Source organism: Delphinus delphis, chromosome 1, assembly GCF_949987515.2.
Source record: "Delphinus delphis chromosome 1, mDelDel1.2, whole genome shotgun sequence".
In the NCBI taxonomy this organism is placed as follows: domain Eukaryota; kingdom Metazoa; phylum Chordata; class Mammalia; order Artiodactyla; family Delphinidae; genus Delphinus; species Delphinus delphis.
The window spans coordinates 119432786-119450589 of NC_082683.1; the positions used below are offsets into that span (position 1 = coordinate 119432786).

At 42.4% G+C, this 17804-nt stretch overlaps 1 protein-coding gene across 2 annotated transcripts in view; it reads left to right on the forward strand.

The window, feature by feature from the left end:
* The window catches only part of PBX1 (PBX homeobox 1), a 282732-nt gene that overhangs the window by 238091 nt on the left and 26837 nt on the right, over window positions 1-17804 (forward strand). Inside the window, exons 6-9 of one of the 2 annotated variants that reach the window (XM_060033399.1) lie at window positions 2121-2256; window positions 7324-7483; window positions 14892-15004; window positions 16351-16440. In XM_060033399.1, coding sequence (XP_059889382.1) covers window positions 2121-2256; window positions 7324-7483; window positions 14892-15004; window positions 16351-16440 — 499 coding nt within the window. The remainder of the gene's footprint in view (window positions 1-2120; window positions 2257-7323; window positions 7484-14891; window positions 15005-16350; window positions 16441-17804) is intronic. The other variant, XM_060033408.1, reaches the window with a different exon arrangement.

The window sequence follows — 17804 nt, forward strand, 5'->3', positions numbered from 1 at the left end:
CACTGCACAAGGTGCTAAGTGCATTCATCTGAGTAGATGAGACCACCTAAAGGAAGATTGCACATCACCAGGAGGAGAGAGCCGGGAACAGCTTGTCTGCACCATCCCTGCACCCCAGCTCATTCCAGAGAGGCTTCCTATGAGCTCAGTTGGAAGAGTCCCAAGAAATACACTGTAATGCTAATGCAAACAACTCCCAATTAGGGGAGCCTTCAGGGGCCACTTCCCCAGGCCTAAAACAACTGTTTTCTTTAGGCCAAGAGGAAGCCAGAGGTTATCCAAAGACTAGCTTGGAGACCGGGTTAGCCACTTGGCTACCATCCTCAAATTCCCATCATGCAAGAGCTCTTAATACACGCCTCCTTTTTAGTTGGGCCTTTTAATCCAATCTGCCCAATTTCTGATGCTGGGTGACCCAGAAACTCAGCATGATTTGGGAGGGTGACTTGGGCTTGGCATAATCTGGGCAGATGTGGTTAATACCTATGGACAGATGGTGTTCATCCGGTAAAATCAGGCACTTTATTATGTTAATTAATCCAAGTGGGACCCGGAAAATACAATATTAGCTGAATTTCCTGTCTAGCAAGGCGATTGGTGCTTTCTGTTGGCTTAAATCAGAAAATTCAATATCCTGGCATAACCAGGGATGTTCTGGAAATTTTTCTTCCCCATAAGGAAAAGCCTTTGATAAAAGCTAGAAAGGCAGAAGTGCTAATGGAGCTAATTTAAAGATAGAGACCCCACCCCCTCAAGGAGGGCCAGCCAGCATCTGCAAGGAGCCAGGCATCCCTAAGCAAACCCCAGCTATCCTCAGGCCTTAGCAGGGAGGAGGCAACAAAGTGATTCTCACTTTAAATTAGTTCAATTAGCACTTTTTCTTTTAAGAAGAAAAACGCTTTTATTCAAAAAGTGGTTTTCTTCATTTTAGCAACCTATATATTAAAAAGATTTCTGTGGGCTTATGTTTTACCATTTAGCAGCTGTTCCTGCTTAGAAAGTGCTGCTTTTCTCCTTTCAAGGGAGGTCAAGTAGTCAGGGGGTTAATTTCCATCCTTTCTCGCCCCCCTTCCCCATGCCTTTTAAAAATGTTGCATGCACCTATATGGGGATAGAACAGAGAGAAAATAACTTTTAAAAAAATATTTATTTATTAATTTGGTTGCTATGGGTCTTAGTTGAGGCAGGCAGTCTCCTTAGTTGCAGCAGGTGGGCTCCTTAGTTGTGGCTCACAGGATCCTTTGTTGCGGCACATGGGCTCCTTAGTTGCAGCATGCGTGTGGGATCTAATTCCCTGACCAGGGATCAAACACGGGCCCCCTGCATTGGGAGCATGGAGTCTTAACCACTGTGCCACCAGGGAAGTCCAGACAACTTATTTTTAACTTATGGCTACAGAGTGTCTGTGTAATTGCCAGGAGGCAATCTGTATACAAAAAAGAGGCTGGGTTTTGTCGTCAGGCAGACCTGAATTGATACTTTGGCCCTATAACCTACTAGTTGAGTGACCTTTGAACTCAGTTCTTCATTGGTAAATGGGAATAACCATAGCTACCTCACTAGTTGTGAAAAGTGAATAATTTGAATTGATGGCTCTGAGGGCGTATGGCCCAAGGCCTGGAACCTGGTAGGAAGAATCCCCAGTAAGTCCTAGTATTTGTCATGTACCAGGCACTGTGCTGAGTCCTCTCTGTGTATGACCTGATTTCTCCCTGTCACCCCGTGAGGTCAGTTTGACCCTTTTGACTGTCATTTGAAGAAGCTGAAGTTTGAAGAGGCACCCCAAATCACCCAGCTGGTACTCAGCTGGTCCAGGGTTCAAAACCAACATGGTGGAATTTTGAAACTTCATGCCCCTCACCGCTCTGTATAAATATTTGTATAATACATGTGATTGTTCTTCTGCTTAGTGTCCCAACAGTACACAATGAAGTATTTAAAGGACGCTTTCAGCACTGCTTTCAGCATCCAACCCCTTTGCTCAAATCTCCTCTTGTTCACTTTTCACTCAAAAAAGGGTCTTCTCCCAGACGTAGATCCTCTCCTCTCCCTTTTTATATGTATTTGGTGTGAACTTTTTTTTTTCCGTTGTCGTTGTTGTTTCCTTTCTCTTTATGAAGGCGGAAGAGACGGAATTTCAACAAGCAAGCGACGGAAATCCTGAATGAATATTTCTATTCCCATCTCAGCAACCCCTACCCCAGTGAGGAAGCCAAAGAGGAGTTAGCCAAGAAGTGTGGCATCACAGTGTCCCAGGTAAGAAGCCCTCAAAGGGCTCAGCCCATAGCCTGGCCCTGGTGGAGTCACAGTGCAGAGTCTTGGAGGTCTTGCTTTCCTGAACTTTCATGCCTTGTAAGTTCCATCAACTTAAGCCTTAAAATGGCAAGGTCAACACATAATGTGCATAAGAGAGTTTCCAAGGCAGTACCTGGAAAAACTTGAGAGGAACCAGCAGAAGTAGGAGAAGACTAAGTACAGTGTAAAAACAGGGACAGGGTTCTTCCCTCTGAGCTCTCCGTTGCTTCAAATGGGTGAAGAATTCTACATGTACTTGGAAAGCCATCTGAATTTCTCGTGTTATTTTCTCAAGCATGCTCAATTCCTTGGCCCATTTTTTTGCCCAACCCAGGAACTTTAAGAGTCAGTGAATGGAACTTTTAAATGAAAGGGACTCAAATGTCCTCTCTTGATGTCCTCACTCTGTAACTGATGGAGTGTAGGAATTTTAACGTGTCACTATGCTTGCATTGGAATGATTGCACAAAATGTCACTTAGTGCCCCCTTCCCCCAAAGAGCAATAACCGTAACAGGTGCCTGTTGACGTGGAAAGGTACGTGACATAAAATTTTTATGGACCTGGAGTGTTCAGCATTAATATGAAGTAGAAAGGTCAGCAAGTTTTATACGTGTCTACATTTTGTCTACACAAAGGATCCATCCAAACTTCTTACTCTGTCTGAACCTCAAATACCACCACCAGTCTCTAGTTGAGACCAGTAGGGATAGTCAAGAAACCTCTCAGAGAAAGCTTTCCTCAGAATTATGTCACGTGCAAGAGAATCAAATGTACTAGTGTTTCCAAAAAGGGCAAGGGGGAGGGGGAAGTTGGGGAGAAGAGGCCTACTTTAGTGAAAAACTTCACTTAACATTTTGTAAATGAAGTAGATGCTGTTTTGTATAAACTGAGCATCTGTACTTCCTTGAGCTGAATCCTGGCTTCTGCTACTCCCCGCCGGGTGCTGATCCCATCAACCTGTGTTTAGCTAAGCAGAATTAGGTCTAGTCAAAATAAAGAACTCCACACAGGGGATCTGCAATGAAGAGATTGCCGGGCTCTCCCCAGCACTCTATGTGTGATTTTTGCAGCAGCCTTGGAAACCTCCTTTCAGACAAGGCAGAAAGAATCGTCTCCTTTTTAACCTGGACCTTCCTCAGGTACTTGGACCCAGCAGAAGGTCGTTTCCAGTCTTGGCAACCCTGGGAGAGCAGAACATCGGTGGTCTAATTCAGGTGGCCTGATTGTTATCTAGGTTTCTAAGCATTCTTGTCCAAATCTAGACTCATTGTCCACAAGTAAAGTGAACCGATGTTTTGTGGTGCTTGCTGCATGTTTCCAGGTATAAACCATACCACTAACCCACAAACAGTGAATTTCGGTCATGGAATCTTCTGCTGCTAAAGTTGAAAATCACTATATTGTTTGAATTCAAATTCTGGGATTTGGAATTCCAAATCCCTATTGAAAATAGAATGAACTCTTCAGGATCTAGTCTGTATTGTGTGTGAATAAAAAATGGAATCTTGGCCTATTCCAGCAACCTTCACATCCTTCATTATGGAAATCCAGGGTGCAAATAGTGTGTCCATTAAAATGATGATTTACATATATTGTATCACCTTTCTCTTTCCCCTATCCATCCCAGGGCGATACCATTCTTCCTTCCCCATCACATCACTTCCTCCCAACAATAACCAGACTGTTCTACCATGGCCACACAAGTTCCAGTGGGAGACAACATGATATCCTAGAACGAGCGTTTGCTAGGAGCGTGTTCATGCTGAGTCAACCGTGGGATTTTAGGAACTCGCTCTTTCTATTTGGGTCTTCGTTGCCCCATCTCCAGTCATGGTTGGTTGGACCACATGATATATTAAATCTCCCTCTATCTCTAGTTCTCAGATCTAGGAGATGCCTTTGACTGTATCTTTCTTGTTTTTTGTTTGTCGCTTTGGGTTTTTTTAAAACTAAATTTATTTATTTTTGGCTGAGTTGGGTCTTTGTTGCTGGGCACAGGCTTCCTCTAGTTGCGGCGAGCGGGGGCTACTCCTTGTTGCGGTGCGTGGGCTTCTCATTGTGGTGGCTTCTCTTGTTGCGGAGCACTGGCTCTAGGCACGTGGGCTTCAGTAGTTGTGGCTCGCGGGCTCTAGAGCACAGGCTCAGTAGTTGTGGCTCACGGGCTTAGTTGCTCCGCAGCATGTGGGATCGTCCTGGATGAGGGTTCGAACCCGTGTCCCCTGCATTGGCAGGTGTCCCTGTGCCACCAGGGAAGCCCTGTTTTGGGGTGTTTTTTTTTGTTGTTGTTAATAATCACCCTCCATCTTGAAATTCTCCTACTTTGGCTTTCTTGACATTGTTCTCTCTGGAGTTTTCTCCTTCCTCTTGGGCCACTCCTGCTCAGTCTTCTTAGAGGATCTGCCGTCTCTACCTATCCTAAAAGTATTGTTCTTTCATTAACCCCCATCTCATCATGTCCTAGCCCATGGTCCTTAATTATTTTTTAAGACACATATTCTTTTAAAATCCACTTACTAGTGAGTCCTCCTGTGATTCCCAAACAAAAATATGCTCAGACACAGAAACCCATCTATTGACCATCCTCTCCTTTGATCCCTTCCTCTATTCTAATGCTTGGAGTGCTGCTTAGAGTGTGATCTACAGAAGGCAGCATCAGCTGGGCGCTTGTTAGAAATGTAAACTCTTGGGTCTTACTGTATAGCACAGGGAACTATACTCAATATTTTGTAATAACCTATAAGAGAAAAATAAATCTGAAAAAGAATATACGTATATATTTGTGTGTGTGTGTGTGTGTGTGTGTGTGTGTGTGTGTATATATATATATATATATATATATATATGTATGTAACTGAATCACTGTGCTGTACACCTAAACCTAACACGATGTTGTAAATCAACTATACTTCAATTTAAAAAAAATTTCTTGGGTCTCACCCCAGTCCTGAATCAGAATCTCTGGTGGAAAGGAGAGGAGGCTAGGGATCTGTCTTCATAAGCCCTCCATGCACACTTGACTTTGAAAAGTGCTGTTCTACACAGTGAATTGGAGTGGCCCCCTCCGTGCTCACAGCTGCAAATATACTTCTCTTTAAATATCCCCATGAGACTTCTCTCCTGGAATGCCAAACTCATATATCTTACTTCCCACTGGACTTCACCATGGCTCTGCCCACGGGCTCTTCAAACTTAATGTCCAAAATGTGAACCAAACTTTCCCCGGAGAATCAGTGATTCCTTCTGCATTATCTGTCTCGGAGTAAGTCAGTCATCTCTGTATCCCTAGTGCCTAGCACATAGTAGACCTTGTCAATGATTGTTGAACAGTGGGTTAATTAATGAAAACACCGATTCTATACATTGTTCAGGGCATATGACATCCCCCTAGTGGACGATGCAGGAAATGCCTGAACTGACCCAGCATCTTCCCTGCATGAGCATCTATTCTCCTGTAGAAAGGAATCATCCCAGGACCGGTCCCTTCTCCACCCTCTTCCTTCTCACCTTCTCTCATGTAGCCAATTTATTAGAGCACAGGCATTTTCTTTCCTCCTCAAAAGTCGTTCCAAACTTCCTTCATCTTTCCCCCTTTCTTCCAGCTCATCCAGTTACCTCAGAAAAAATCTCCCTGCCTCTTTTCCTCTCTCTCTGTTCCACTTAGATGTCAAAACCCAACCACAACGATGATTGATTCCTATGAATAGTGAAAGTTACAGCAAGAAAAGCATGAGTTTGGGAGTGAAATTAGATAGGCAGTGGCCCCTGAATGGACCCAGAAATGCCCTTCCTCTTCCAGTTTAACTCTCTTTCTGTAGGCACCAGCATTTACAATAAATAAAGCATTTTCTCTTGAGTTTCTCTCTTGTTTACTAATATTGCAATGCTATGTTTTGATTTTTATTACAGAGGCTTGGCATTTCTGCTTCAGTATGAGCTGTATGGGTCTATGAGGGATAGCCTTATAAGATTTTTAAATTTAGCTAATCCACTTTAAAAATAAGTGTAGTTTTGCAAGAATTTTCTTTATCTGCCATTGTTGGGGTAAATTAAATTACATGTAAGCTATGGTACATGTGTTACCAACTTCTCCTTCTCTCACCAAATTCATGGTTTGTTTTGTAATTGTATAAACCCACAATATTTTAGTTTGAAATCACATCTGAAATATGGGGTATAAAACTCTGCTTCCTAAGGCAGGATTATGGGAGTAAAACTTGAATTTCACTGTGTCTCCACTTGTGTCTGGCAGAGGTCTTGGTGTAAAGAGAACGGGCATAGAATCAAGCCAGGACAGCCGCTGTGAGCCACATGAAGGAAATAGGTTAACAAATGAAAGTAAATTACATTTATTTTGTGTATTATTGTTAACATTTAAAGCCTGGAATTCAAAGGAGTAATCAGTGCTAGGCTTCAGTTTTTCCTCATATAGATAACACCAAGCTTTGCACAAAATACTTAGTGAAATTTATTGGATTGAATTATATTGATCCTAAGGTCAGTAGTACAATGCAGCTAAGAATCTAGTCCATATTAAAGTTATTTAACTAATAAAAATGTGAAATTAATCCATCCATGAAAGCACCCATATGTTGATATAGATTTCTTTGAATATTTAAAGATCTGTATAATTTGATTGCCCAAAGTCAGCTTTAGCATTGGTAAGTAACAGGCATTTCTCCTGAAATGCTAGGTTTATTTTAGTGTCCTATACTTAAGAGGTAAGCAGATTTAAAATGTTTGCCCTAAACTACAAGGGTCCTAGTTAAATGAGCAGCTCCTCCCTAGAAAAATCTTTGTCACAGTGGTTTTGCTAGATTGTGTTATATTAAGCAAGAGAATCTCATTTTATGTAGTTGCTCCTCTCCAAGCCCTTCCTTCAGATCTTTTAATTGATGTTGCAGAATCAGAGCTAGGATGAGACCAATTAGCCTACCTCTTCAACCCTCTCATAAGCTCTTCCTTTTCCTCTGTGATATTTGTGCGGGATGAACTGGTAACTTTCTCGTCTTCTTTTAAACCTCTCTAGGTATCAAACTGGTTTGGAAATAAACGAATCCGGTACAAGAAGAACATAGGTAAATTTCAAGAGGAAGCCAATATTTATGCTGCCAAAACAGCTGTCACTGCTACCAACGTGTCAGCCCATGGAAGCCAAGCTAACTCACCGTCAACTCCCAATTCAGCTGGTTAGTTTTTTCTTTGAATTGGGGGAAATGTTCTCCATTTTTATATGTGCTTTTCCTACACTGGGGTTTTCTTTTAATTCTTTAGGCTATGGATGGGTTGATTTATGTATTTGATTGTCTTTTTTACTGTTGATGCGACTTTGGGTTTTTCTTTTCATTTCCAAAAAGCAATGTGTTTTGCTGTTTATAAGATGGACGTGTCTGAGGGTTTGCACTAATGTGTCTCTTTAAGTCGGACAGAGGTAAATTGGTTGGTTTTGATGAGGAGACCACTAAATTCTCCTTTCAGAGATTCTAATAAGTAAGCTCGACTTAATATTTTGAGATAGTCCCTTGGGGTTCAGGCATTTAGTCTGTCTCATATAAAGTTGTTGTCCTTATCTATTTTGCTGTTCCTATCACATGATGTCTGGGTCATCTACTAGCATGCATTCTTTGAAGGAATATTCACTCTTCTTTAAATATCTTATTAAAATGTTCTGGTCTGCAAAGCCAACTATGGTGATTGCTATCCATTTTTTATAGTTATCGTTCTTTACTGTTTTATTGTGTTGGTTTTCTTTATGTAAACTACAAAGAAAATTGCCAGTCATTAATTCAAATGATTTCAGATTCCAGTTTTTCTGTTACAGTATCAGTCACGTGCTGTACTCCTGGTTTTATTTTAGTAAATGTGCGTTGTATCACTAATTTCAGAGTTAGGCTAACGTAATATATTTTGGGGGTGTGCCTTGTACCACCAGTTCTTAATTTCCACATGTGAAAAGAATAATCAGTAATGCATAAAAAATGTAACCTTGGTGTTTGTATGCTATGGAAGGCATGCATGTTGGTGCTTTTTTTTTTAAAGGGAAAACCAGAAATATTTCTTATTAAATAAGTATTTATTTATTAAATAAGGCTTTATTAAATAAGTTAGATTAAGATATTTCTCCCCATAATGAACCAGATGCATTGATTTTGGCTGTGGGGTACATATCTAAGAAAATTGATGCCCCAACTTTAAAGGGTCACAAATTAAATATGTTAGATCATAATATGACTTTTAAATCTAATTTCTAACATTTGGGGGTATGTGGTGTCTTTGACCTCCCCGCCTGTTTGCCCACTAAAATAAGTCCTCTTTCTACCCTGTGGTAGATTGTTATTGGAGGCATGTAAGGCTCCACACACTAGTGTCTTCTGTGAGCTTCTAGATGCTTCTAATTTGTTATCATAAAGTTCTCCAAGTCACTGGGCTGTACCATCACAGCTTTCTTTTGTTTAAATGGAATCATGCATGAAGAGTGGCCTGGGCTTTGTAAACATGGATATGGTAAGACAATGTAGAATTCAATCCAGTTTCATTTTTCCCAGCACTCCAGATTAGGTAACCATGGAGAGCATATTTGCTTTTTGAGGTTTTGTGTGTGTGTGTGTGTGTGTGTGTGTGTGTGTGTGTGTGTGTGTGTGTTTCCTTCTCTTCTCATCATGGTATGATTGACAAAGGATCAAGGCTAACAGGTTCAATAACCAGAGAGTTTCCTTCATCCCCATCTGGTCAATTATTAAGCATTTCAGACCCAGCAACGCTAGTTGAATTGTACTGCTAGGCAGACATTTTCACTTGTCTCTTTGGAAGAAGTACAATTCTGTCAACATTAGCAAAAACACATTCGATACTCTTGCAAAGGTTATCATAATGTAAAACAGATATCAAAATGACTTTTTCCTGTCCCTGATATATCTGCATCGCAGATGGCTTAGCATGATTTATGAACAGTCTTTAGAAGGGCCCCGTGGACTCCCTTCATTACTAAATCCCTTTTTCTTCTTTCCTAAAGTACTTGAAAAGAGAAAAGTGAGCGTTTTAACCCCCTCGTCTGCGTTTAAGAATTATTTTGGCTCTCTTGGAATATCAGTATGTGATTACAGTTTTCTAAGGAATTTTTCTGGTGGCTTAAACTTCATGTGACTATTCTGAGCGCAGAGTAAATTATTATGGAAAATTTGAGCTAAGCTTTCCAGTGGTGCCTAAGTTGTTAGAAATAATATGCAGAGGAACCCCTTTGTAGTGCTTTTTCTAAAATAGAGACAAAAGAAAATACTATTGTATATGTGCAATAGCGTGGAATTTTAAAAGATAAATGGTTTAACAGGAGAAGTTATAAATGGGTTTTTCTATCTTTTCTTTGCTCTTAACACAACCCAAATCGCTACACAGATAGAGGGAGAACTTTCAAATGTTTCAGCTTTGCACATAGGGTGTTTATAATGTTGTATACCAGCTCTTTGATAATTCCGAAGGGTAAATAATAATTGAACTAGCAAGTTTTAAATAAGAGGTTAGGAAGTGAAAATATATTTTAGTTGAGTTTAGAGTTCTGGAACCTGGGAACTTTTTATATCCTCAGTATAGAAGCAGGAGTTTTTTCCAGAAGCTTTACTAAATATAAATACTCATTTCTACTGCAAGGAAGATATTTTGCAAGTAAATCTTGCAAAATATCTTTTGTGTGGAGGCTTTTGTGTGGAGAGCAGTACTTCAGAATCTTTATTTAGGCCTCTTCTAAATATTCCTCTTTGTTGATGTATGCCTGGCCTCCTATTTCCTTAAGCATAATTCATAAAAATCACGTAGGGCTGGAGCCTGTGAGGAATGAACAAGTATTTCGAGATACTTGGAATGCTTCATATTTTATACCAGCGGAGTTGGGCAAAATGGATGGAGCAAGGAGGAAACATAGAGAGAAGACAAGAAAATTAAGTTTTGAAAAAAAAGAAACAAAAATGGGGACCAACTGAAGCAATGGTTAATAACCCTGGGTCCATCATTCTTTTGGAGTGACCTAAAGTGATACCTTCTCAATTTCCTATTTTTGATGAGATTATGAAAGCAAGAGTCAATATCTCAGAAAAATAAGGCCCTTTTAAGAAGGTTGGATTATCTATTTTGGAAGGTTGGAGAACATTTTAATATCCAAGAAGAAAGAAATTGGCTTATGCGTTACAGATATTTTCTGTGGCATAGCATCAGCCTTGATATCTTAGCAGGATCTGTGATTAGCTAAGCAATCCCCGTTTTTTGAGGCTCAGAACCCACAGATTTGAATTCTTTTGCTTAGTTGTATGTGTTTGTGTGTGTCAAGGACAACAGTAGATTCAGCCATGACATTAGTTAGCAGCAAGCCCTTTAACATTTTCTTATTATGCCCCTCATAGGAAGTTTGGTGTTTTTCTGGGTTGGTGGAAGGTTATCATATTAAGGCCCTGGACACTGGCTTCCTAAGAGAAGTTTATGTATAGTACACATGGTTAGAGAGGAGGTAACACATCCAGAGAAGTTGACTGACACTTCTAGTAAAGCCATCGGAACACTCATGGTTTTGTTTTTTAAAACCAGTGAAAGAATTTATCCCCTTGATGTTTTCGGCTGTGTTCGTTCTTCCTATGTTTCTTCCCTTGTGGAAAATGAAAACACGGCCTCCTGGAATTGGAACTCTAGAACCTGGACATGCACACCTGCTGAAGGTTATCTGGTTTCCCATTGAACCAGATAACCTTTCCCTCTTGTACTTTGCCCTGAGTAGAAAGTAATAATGGTTTTATTTTAATTTGGAGAGAAAAGTCTTGAAAAACAGAGAAGTGAGCATAATATAATTAAGCTTACATCCAGCAAAGAGACTCTATCTTTGAGCCTCCAAATGGTATAGGAGGCCAACAGAGTCCAGTATGATCAAACTGGCCACCTAATCTGTGTGAAGCCTACCTAGACTTCTAGATTGCAGAAATTAAGGTAATACTTGCCATCCATCTGTTTCCTAAAAATGCTGTGAGTTATAATGAGCTAATACTTTTAAAACACCTCAAGTTCCTTAGGAAGAAAAAGTAAATTCATTCCTGTTCTAGGTCGTGGGTTCTCAATGTCAGTAAAGTTGCCATTTTTGGCTGTCACAGTTGTAGGGGGATGGATGTTCCTGGCATCTATGAGATGGAGACCAGGGATGTGTTTGACCATCCTACAATACGTAAGATATTCCTCCATAACAAAGAATTATCTGGCCCAAAATGTGAATAGTGCCAAGGTCAAGAAACCCCACTCTAGATTGAGCTATTATCATTAGTATTCTATTTGTTGGATTTTGAAGTTAAGGAGACCAGGGATGTGTTTGACCGTCCTACAATACATAAGATATTCCTCCACAACAAAGAATTATCTGGCCCAAAATGTGAATAGTGCCAAAGTCAAGAAACCCCGCTCCAGATTGAGATATTATCATTAGTATTCCATGTTTTGGATTTTGAAGTTAACTGAGTTTCGGTGTTTTTTTTTTTCCCCCTGAGCAAATGTAATTCTCTTGGAGACTCTTTAGAGTAGAAACAGAGTGTTCAGGAAATTGTCTTTTATGAAAATGGCTGTTAGCACATCTCCACATCGTGTTTGCATGAGCAAATGCATCAGAATCTGTAGGTGATCTATCACTTCTCTGTCTAGTTGAGTGCAAGTTTAGCTTTGTACGTGCCCCAGCTGTCTGGATTATGGCTTCAACGAGCTACTTGCCTCCCTTTCCAAGCCAAATTCAGAACCTTTTAACTGGCAAGCACGTCTTAAAATGTGCTTCTAGTCATTGCCATCACTTTATAGCCACCTGCAGGTAAGGTTCCAGACTGACCTTCTCAGCAAACCAGGTAATTCTGTTTTAGTTCCTTGAGAATTCCACAGCACCTCCGAGAGAGCCCACATGCTATTTGTCTATGAATCACATCCTTCCCAGGAGGTTATCCAATCCAGGATAAGTTCGTTCCAACTTCCAGTGCCAGATGAAGAATGAGTCTCCCCCTCATTACTTAGATGTTTGTGTGGACGTGTCTGCCTTATTGCGGTATTCGTGACACCTGGTCTCTTTCCTCAGTGAAATCACTGCCTCTAGTTACTTATCAGAGAAGCAGAAGCCATGGCGGTGTTGTACGTGGGTGTACAGAGACAATGAAATGCTGAAACAGCATGGCCAAAAGCACAGGGACTCCTTCTGCAATTACTGCTCTGATTCAAATGCATTTGTACACGAAGTACATTGATATGTGCATATTTATCTCTATGTACATTAGGCAGCCAGACATATTTACAATTTATCTATGCACATATATTTTTTAAATCATCTGTGTCAATTGCAGTGTGTATCTTGTAAGTGGCACATTCCGTGGCTTCATGGTTCCATGGGTGCCATGTCCCTTGTCATCAGGGTAGCCCTCTGGAAGTTTCTCCCATTTCTCAGTCTGTGTGCTAATTTCCAATAAACCATCAACCAAGCATGTAGAGTGTATGTTTATTACATGGTATTTGGTTGGGAGAGAAATAAGATACCTGGGCTTCAAACTGAATACTCTCGGGGGAAAAAAAATTCTGATATCATATAAACAATTATAATTTGGGTTCTTAGGGCTGCTGGTTCTTGGTTCTGATGACATCTACCTGTGAGCATGTGTTGTAATACTTATTATAAAATGGCTTTTAATATTTAGGTTATATCGCTGTGGTTGAAAGAAAGACTTGAGAGGGATGTAACTAGGACATAGATGCCTGGGTCTTATATATCTTAACATACGAATGTGATCTGTGCTACCCACTGCTTCACCCACACGTTGTGGGGGGGACTGTTTGAAAGATTTGCAGCACGTTAATGGAAGGAGGGTCCAGGCCAAAGCCTCTGCCCACTGATTGGGTGTAAGCCACACCTGGTCAAATCTTGTACCTATTTTGCCTAAGATCCAACTTTTCTAATTCCTTTCAGATAAGCTAAACCGAGAAACGTGTACCAAATGACATACATAGGACATGTTTCAGAGTTAATCAGGACGTCATAGTTCTTTGGATGGTGCTTGAGTTGTCCCCCGCCCCCCAGAGAAAGCAGTCCCTTTTTCCCATGAGAAGGGAGTTAAGAGTGGAGGATCCGTCTGTGTAGCAAAATACTCAGCTGGCTCCTTGCATATGGACGGACACCCCAAAGAACAAAGCAGGATGGAGATGTTCCTTAACTTGAGGTTGTCCCCAAGTCAATTGTCTTCAAGTAAATCATTTGGTTCCTCTAAATGGCTCTTGCCTTTGAAGGATGAGGATAGCATGAATAGTTGAGGAGAGTGGCAGAGTTTAGAAGTCATTGCTAGTTAAGTGGTCCTGCCATGGAACAAAAAAACCTTCTGTTCAGCTTAGCTGCAGCTCTTCATGTGAGGCGAGACGGCTCTCTAGGATGGCACAAATCCCTATTTTGGGATAAAAGAGAGTCAGAGCTGGGGCATGAATCATTGTTGGGCGATTCCACACGGATGATGGCTGTCTCAGAATTCAAGGGCAGGAGTGCAATTTGAGCAATATAGGGACGGAAACAATAGAGTGGAACTGACCTGGGTCCCTGAGGTCTCTCCTTTTCCAGGCTAACGTCATGTTTTAACCAAACCTTGCACGTTGAGCTTTCTTTCCTAATGCACTGAGCTGCACGATGGCTTCAGAATAATATTAAGCTCTTCCACGGCCTTGTGTTTAGGTTGAGGGGGGGACTAGGTTTACCACAGTAGAACCAGTGGAACCCGGGTGGTGCCTACAGGCTAAGTCTGGGAGAAAGTTTCAACTCTAGGAGGTGAAAGCAGATAGTTAACTGCTCTTCTGAAGACTCACTTTATTATTATTACTATCATTTCATATTTCATGCATGCTTGAGAATTCCTGGTCCATTTTCTGTCTCATCTTCCTCCAAAATGGCAGGTGGCAGAGAAGAGCATATTATTCTCACTGATTTTTGCAGTCCTCATGATCCTCTTGGACTGTTTGCCACCCAGCAGGGAACATCACCTTCTTTCTAGAAATCAGGAATGTTGGTGACTCATATCACAGGGCCAGCCCTACTGTGCAGCGTTACCTTCATGCCCTCCCCTCCCAGGTGCTGCTACCCATGTGAGAGTAGATGGGTGTAGCATTAGTTTATTTAGAATCCAGCTGATAGCTCACGTGCTCCATCGTGGTGGCAGAAGTACCACTGACCAGCCTGTAGTCTCCAGCCCACAGTCCCCCAGCCAATCCTAGAATTTTAGAGACAAGAGAGAGAGACCCTGGGTCTGGAGACTGTCTTCAACTCAAGCAGAGCAAGTTGAGAAGAATACATGTTTCCTGTCTCAGCTTGAAGCTGCTAAGGGGAAGCAGACCTATGGGCAACTTGCAGTGAGATGTGGGCTCCGCATAACATCAATGATATGCACCCTTTATTGCTTGCTCTGTTCTTCATGCTACTAACCAGACTCTGTTGATGTTGTTTTGATTTTAGTTTTTATTTGGGGGGGGGGTTGCTTTGCATGTCATTCTTCCTCTTGGCTGTTAGTTGCGGGGGTTAAGCCTTTTCCTTTCTGTGATTCAGGTGCCTCACTCTTTCCTTTCCAGGTTCTTCCAGTTCTTTTAACATGTCAAACTCTGGAGATTTGTTCATGAGCGTGCAGTCACTCAATGGGGATTCTTACCAAGGGGCCCAGGTTGGAGCCAACGTGCAATCACAGGTAGGGACCCAGCCAATGTGCCGCCAGGTGAATGCTTTAGCGTCCAAGAGCCCTCAGTCGGATTGGCACCTCCTGCTTCTGTCCAGAGAGAGAGAGACGGACAGACAGAGAGAGATGTAGAGACAAAACCTTACCAACAACCAAACCGAATCAAAGACAACCATTGTCGTGGGGAATCTCGTCCACACTTTGTGAATGCGTCTGGCTCTGGCTTGTCAGTCACCCTAGGAGGGCAGGAGAGCGGCAAGCACGGGGTGAGGTGACTAAGGCCCGTCAGGCAAGTGGACCCAGTGTATTCTTTGCTCATGAAAGGGAAAGGGAGGAGGAGTTGAGTCCATCAGTTCACTTTTCAGGTCCCTCTCTTGTTTGTTGCTTTTCCACACTCAACATCTGCCCAATATAGAGGTCATGAATGACTAGGCACATACCTTAGGATCTCACGTTTTCATTTTAACCTTTGAAAACACCCAGCCAGGTTGACTAAACTCATCTTCTTAGTCGTCCTTGAGGTCAAGGGATTTGGGTTTCTGGTGATGAGTCTATAAGTCCATGCTGGGAAACAAAAATCAAGCGTGTGGTTGTAAACCCTCAGCGCTCCCTAGTCGGCAGCTCGCCTTCACGAGAGCTCAGAAGCCATCCTCCTGTGTCAGCACGCAGCCTGATGTGACAGGGTGAGGTCCTGTGCTCTGGGTCAGAATCGCTAGGGAAGTTCTGAGCCAAGCGCATCCAGGCTCCCACCCTGCCAGAGGAGCAGGAAGCTTTACATGCCTGGAAGAGACCACCTGGCCGGTAATTCAGCGCCCTGCTCAGGAAACATTGCCTGGAAACAAGTTCGAGGAGATATAGTCAGACTTCGGTCAGATGACTAAACAGCTGGCCATCATTTAAGTCCTCAGAAAGACAACATTAGTTGCACACTGCTCTCTCTGGGAGGGGCCTGGCCAAGCCCCTCTACACAGAACCTTGACTTTTGTAGGATCCCCAGCAAAGAAGTTAGATAGGATGATCCGGAGGGCAGGGAAAATCCCTTCACTCTCCCCACTCTCAGCCCCTCTATCACCCAGTCCCTGCCGTCTCATGCAGCATTGTTGAATTAGTTTCAGTGTTGGGAATCCCAGCTTTCTTTGACCATTTTTCTGTCTTCCTTACTGAAATCAGAAAGGATAGTGGATTCGGCATAGAGAGGAGGCCCAGCCTCCTCCTAATGGTTCCTTTCCCAGGAAGAATGTCTCCAGTGATCGCATTAATTTGGCGAGCCCAAATGGTAGCCTGTGTGATGATGATGTGCCTCCCTTTCCCTGCATCTCCCTGACTAATTTCCTCTCTGTTGTTGTTCATCTGTTTAGGTGGATACCCTTCGCCATGTTATCAGCCAGACAGGAGGATACAGTGACGGACTCGCAGCCAGTCAGATGTACAGTCCGCAGGGCATCAGTGTAAGAAAACAAGGCTCCCCCCGCCACCCTTTGTTTTTATTCTATCACTATCAATTAGTTCAAAGCCACAGGGCTCAGAACGCCACTTAGTAGGACTTCTTAGCTTTACGGTCACCTATTTCTTGTTTCTGTATCGGTCATGCCGTCGGCAGCATTCTACCCTCAAAAAAAGTGGCGATTGGGCAGGCTTCATGCAGGCAGCTGGCGTCTAGGGCTGTCACACACAATCAGTGTTTGCATGGCACCTGCGGCCACATGCGTTCAGCTGAGAGGGGCTGCTAAACAGGTGACACCTAGTACAACAGTGGTAGGAAACGTCCTCACCAGCGGGGGCCTGGGAACCTGGGGAGAAAAACCAGTAGCCGAAATCCATTGCATCCAGGTCTGTGGTCTTAAAAAAAAAAACCTTTCTCCCATCTAAGGACGATTAAAAAAAATTAACACAGAGGCTGGGTATGCTGAAGGGATGGGGAGGGGTGCAGACCATCTTCTACTTGTTCTTGGGTGCGCTGGCGGCTCCTGACTAGCATGAAAATTCATAGCGACAAGCTATGTCGCACAGAGTGAAATCGATCAGACAGACACAAGGAGAATCGAGTGTAGATTTGGGACAGCAATCCAACTTGATTTCTCAGATCAATCGTCCGCTATCTCAGCAGCGGTGACAGCAAGCTGGGACAAGGGGGCAGCCTGGAAAAGGAAGCTGTTCTTTAGATCAGAGGTGATTTCCTGGGCTTTTAGAGGTCATAAGATGCTCCAGTAGAACTATTGGCTCAGAACTGTCTAAGAAAACTATGATTGGATGATGGTGAGGATTTTTTGTTGTTGTTTCTGTTGTTAGGATTAAAGTAAATTGGGGATGGAGGGAAGGAAAGGTAGGCATAGTGTGTTGATGTAATTCTAGCCTATACTAATTGAGGAATGGTATCTGCAGTGAAAAAGGTGATAGCTTTTTAACTCTGCATTGGTGAAATCATATATGACAATGGCCAGACTGGAAGGAAGCAAGAGGATACCAGATGTTTCATCAGATGAGGAACGGTTGAAAAAATTAGGAATTCTTAGCCCATTAAAGAGAAGGTTTGGCTGGTAAGTAATAGTTTGAGACACGCTGTCATCAGTGAGAGAGATTGGATTCATCGTGAATGATGTAAAGGGAGGTAGGATAGATCACTGAGTAGAAGATTCAGGGAAACAGATTTCACTTCAGCATCTCAAGGGCCTTTCTAAGATGCAGTCAGAGTTGTCCAAAGAAGGGATCTTTTGCCTCTGGAAGCCAAGAATTCCCCATCATTGGCGCGTTCAGACATTGTTTGGCTAACTACTTGGTAAGGATGTTGTGGAAGGGAGTTAAGTACCAGGTG